A 2627-nucleotide genomic window follows, 5' to 3' on the forward strand; every position below is an offset into this window, starting at 1 on the left:
GAAAATTATACTATTTGCATAACAGGAAATAAACATGGGTGGGTTTTTTGTACTGTTACATGTAAAGATTTTATTTTATTTTAATTGACAAACAATGCATACGTTTAATCTCATAACACGTGTTTTCTTGTATGTATACCTTGTATATTGATCAAAGTAAGAAAACCAGCATATTCCTGATCCAAAATATTTATCAGTGTTATCATTTCTTTTTTATATTTCACAATATTATGGGTGTACAAACATTTTGGTTACATATAATGGCTTTGCCAAGCCCAAGGCAGGGCTACAGGACTGCCCCTCCCCCACACAGCTCACTCCCGATCCATCCTAATAGTTGAGCGGAATAAGAAGTCAGAGTGTCTTAGCTGATGTCTGCCCGCTGACATTTTAAGGCCCATCCTTTATCTTCCCTGTTTGTCCCATTCATGGCAATTCTAGGAAGGAATCACAGGTGCTTTCTCTTGAGATGGCTGTCGGAGGCCCAGACCCCACCAGACCCCTCCTGGGAGTCACAGACTCCTTCCTGCCCATCGGGAAACTGTTGTGAAAACCTGAGCCAGTCTCTCCTCCTGCCCTACAAAGCCACTTGGGACTCTCTTGAGAGACCTGCCCTGCTCTGCAGACATCTTAGTAATGGAGGGAGTAACCCTTCCCATGTTCATTTAGTGTGTGAGTGTATGTGTGTGTTTGTGGGTGCATGTGTGCGTGCGTGTAACACCATCAGAGTCAACATCTACACTAAATGTTGATGGGGTCCCTCTGCCCTTGAATTGTGTCAGATAGAATCGATGTTGTGAGCCTGGTGCTGGGACACTGTCCACCACGGAGTCTTCCTTCTGTTGCTTAGGATACTGACCCCTCTGCCCCTGACATCCTGCAGACACTTTATCCTGCTTGCTGGATAGAAGGAACGTTCACTTCCGTGTGTTCTGCTGCATTGGGTTGTCCGAGACAAAATCTGTTACCAATTTTCGGACTTATTCAGAAATGCTGATAATTTATGTACATTTGGGGGCAGGACAAAGTGACTGGAAGCCACTCTCTGCCTTCTGTGCAGGTGAGAATATTTTCTCTCATGACCACAAACATATCTAAATCAGAGACTGCAGACGGAAGCTCAGAATCGTGGATTCAGAGAAGTTCCCCAGAGGAAACCGTTTTATGGAGAGGAAGCCACGACCCTGAGCGGAAACCAGCCCTTACCCTCCACCTGCACCTGCCCTGGGCTGACTCTGCTCCTTGTGCACCGCGCGCCCCCTGGCGGCCACCCGCGACCCCGCAGGAGGTTTGTGTGTGGGCTCACACTGATGTCCCCTCACTGTGTCTTTCGCACAGTAGTACACGGCCGTGTCCTCGGCTCTCAGACTGTTCATTTGCAGAGACAGAGTGTTCTTGCTGTTGTCTCTGGAGATGGTGAATCGGCCCTTCACGCCGTCTGCGTAGTATGTGCTACCACCACCATAATTAATGCTTGAGACCCACTCCAGCCCCTTCCCTGGAGCCTGGCGGACCCAGTACATCCAGTAGCTGCTGAAGGTGAATCCGGAGGCTGCACAGGAGAGTGTCAGGGACCCCCCAGGCTGGACCAAGCCTCCACCAGACTCCACCAGCTGCACCTGACACTGGACACCTGCAAACACAGACACATCCTGGTCAGAACCTGCCACACACACCCCTGTTTCTCTCACTCACATCCACTGACACACCGAATGTCTCTAGTTCTCCATGAATTACCTTGTAACAGAGCAACAAGGAAAACCCAGCTCAGCCCAGACTCCATGGTGAGTCTCTGTGTTCAGTCCTGATCACCGAATGGGGACACCTGGGAATGCCGGGGCTGGGGCTCCTCTCCCAGAGCTGCAGGGTGAGGGCTGGGCTGGTTTTCATGAGCGGAGCGAGGGCCCTATTTGCATGTCCCCTGCTATATAGCAAGTGCTGGGGAGGGACACCTCAGGGAGGAAAAGACCAGAGAAAAACTGCATAACTGTACTGTGATAAATAGTTAATTCCTGTTCACCTATCTATTTACAGACACACATAAACCCTGTGCTGTAGGTGTCAAGTTTGCATGTATTTTGCAGATGTAAATGCAACCCTAGACTCATCTAGAAGTTGTGTGATATGTCCAGAAACACATATCTGGGAATAATTCGTCTCAGTGTCTGGGCCATGAGGCCATCCTTGGAACCCACTGCAGGCCAAAGCCAGACATGTCTAGGGTGCTTTCTAGAACCCCGATTCTATAATAAGAACAAAAACCAAATTTCTTGCCTGGTTTTTTTTCTTAAAAATATAAAAAAATGTGGCACACAGGATTAATGCAAATAAATGAACCTAATGTTTCACTTATATTATCTATTTGTCCATCCCTCCTTCCCTACCAAATCATCTATTAGTTGTTCCTATTAACTTTAGTGAGGCATAGTTGATACACAGTGGCCTTGACATAGTTAAGGTTTGCAAGTGAAAATGCTGACAGCACCTCCACCCTGTCTGTGATGTTGAGGAAATCGATTTCCCTTGAAGTTTTCACTTGTCCTTTGAAAATTCCTCCTGCTTTCCCCTTCCCTCTCCCTCCCTTTACCTAGGCAACTGTTAATGTAGATCATGGTGCTTTAGATCCG

At 47.5% G+C, this 2627-nt stretch overlaps 1 gene segment (V, D, J or C); it reads right to left on the minus strand.

Moving 5' to 3' along the window:
• Positions 1 to 1206: 1206 nt before the first annotated feature.
• Positions 1207 to 1862, minus strand: LOC105822103 (the record flags this gene model as incomplete). The annotated part of the segment is given in 2 exon segments: positions 1207 to 1633; positions 1738 to 1862. Coding segments are annotated over 2 exon segments (473 nt in total), but the record flags the coding sequence as incomplete, so codon positions are not given.
• Between the last annotated feature and the right edge of the window lie 765 nt (positions 1863 to 2627).

Source organism: Propithecus coquereli, unplaced genomic scaffold (genome assembly GCF_000956105.1).
Source record: "Propithecus coquereli isolate 6110/MARCELLA unplaced genomic scaffold, Pcoq_1.0 Scaffold5973, whole genome shotgun sequence".
In the NCBI taxonomy this organism is placed as follows: Eukaryota; Metazoa; Chordata; class Mammalia; order Primates; family Indriidae; genus Propithecus; species Propithecus coquereli.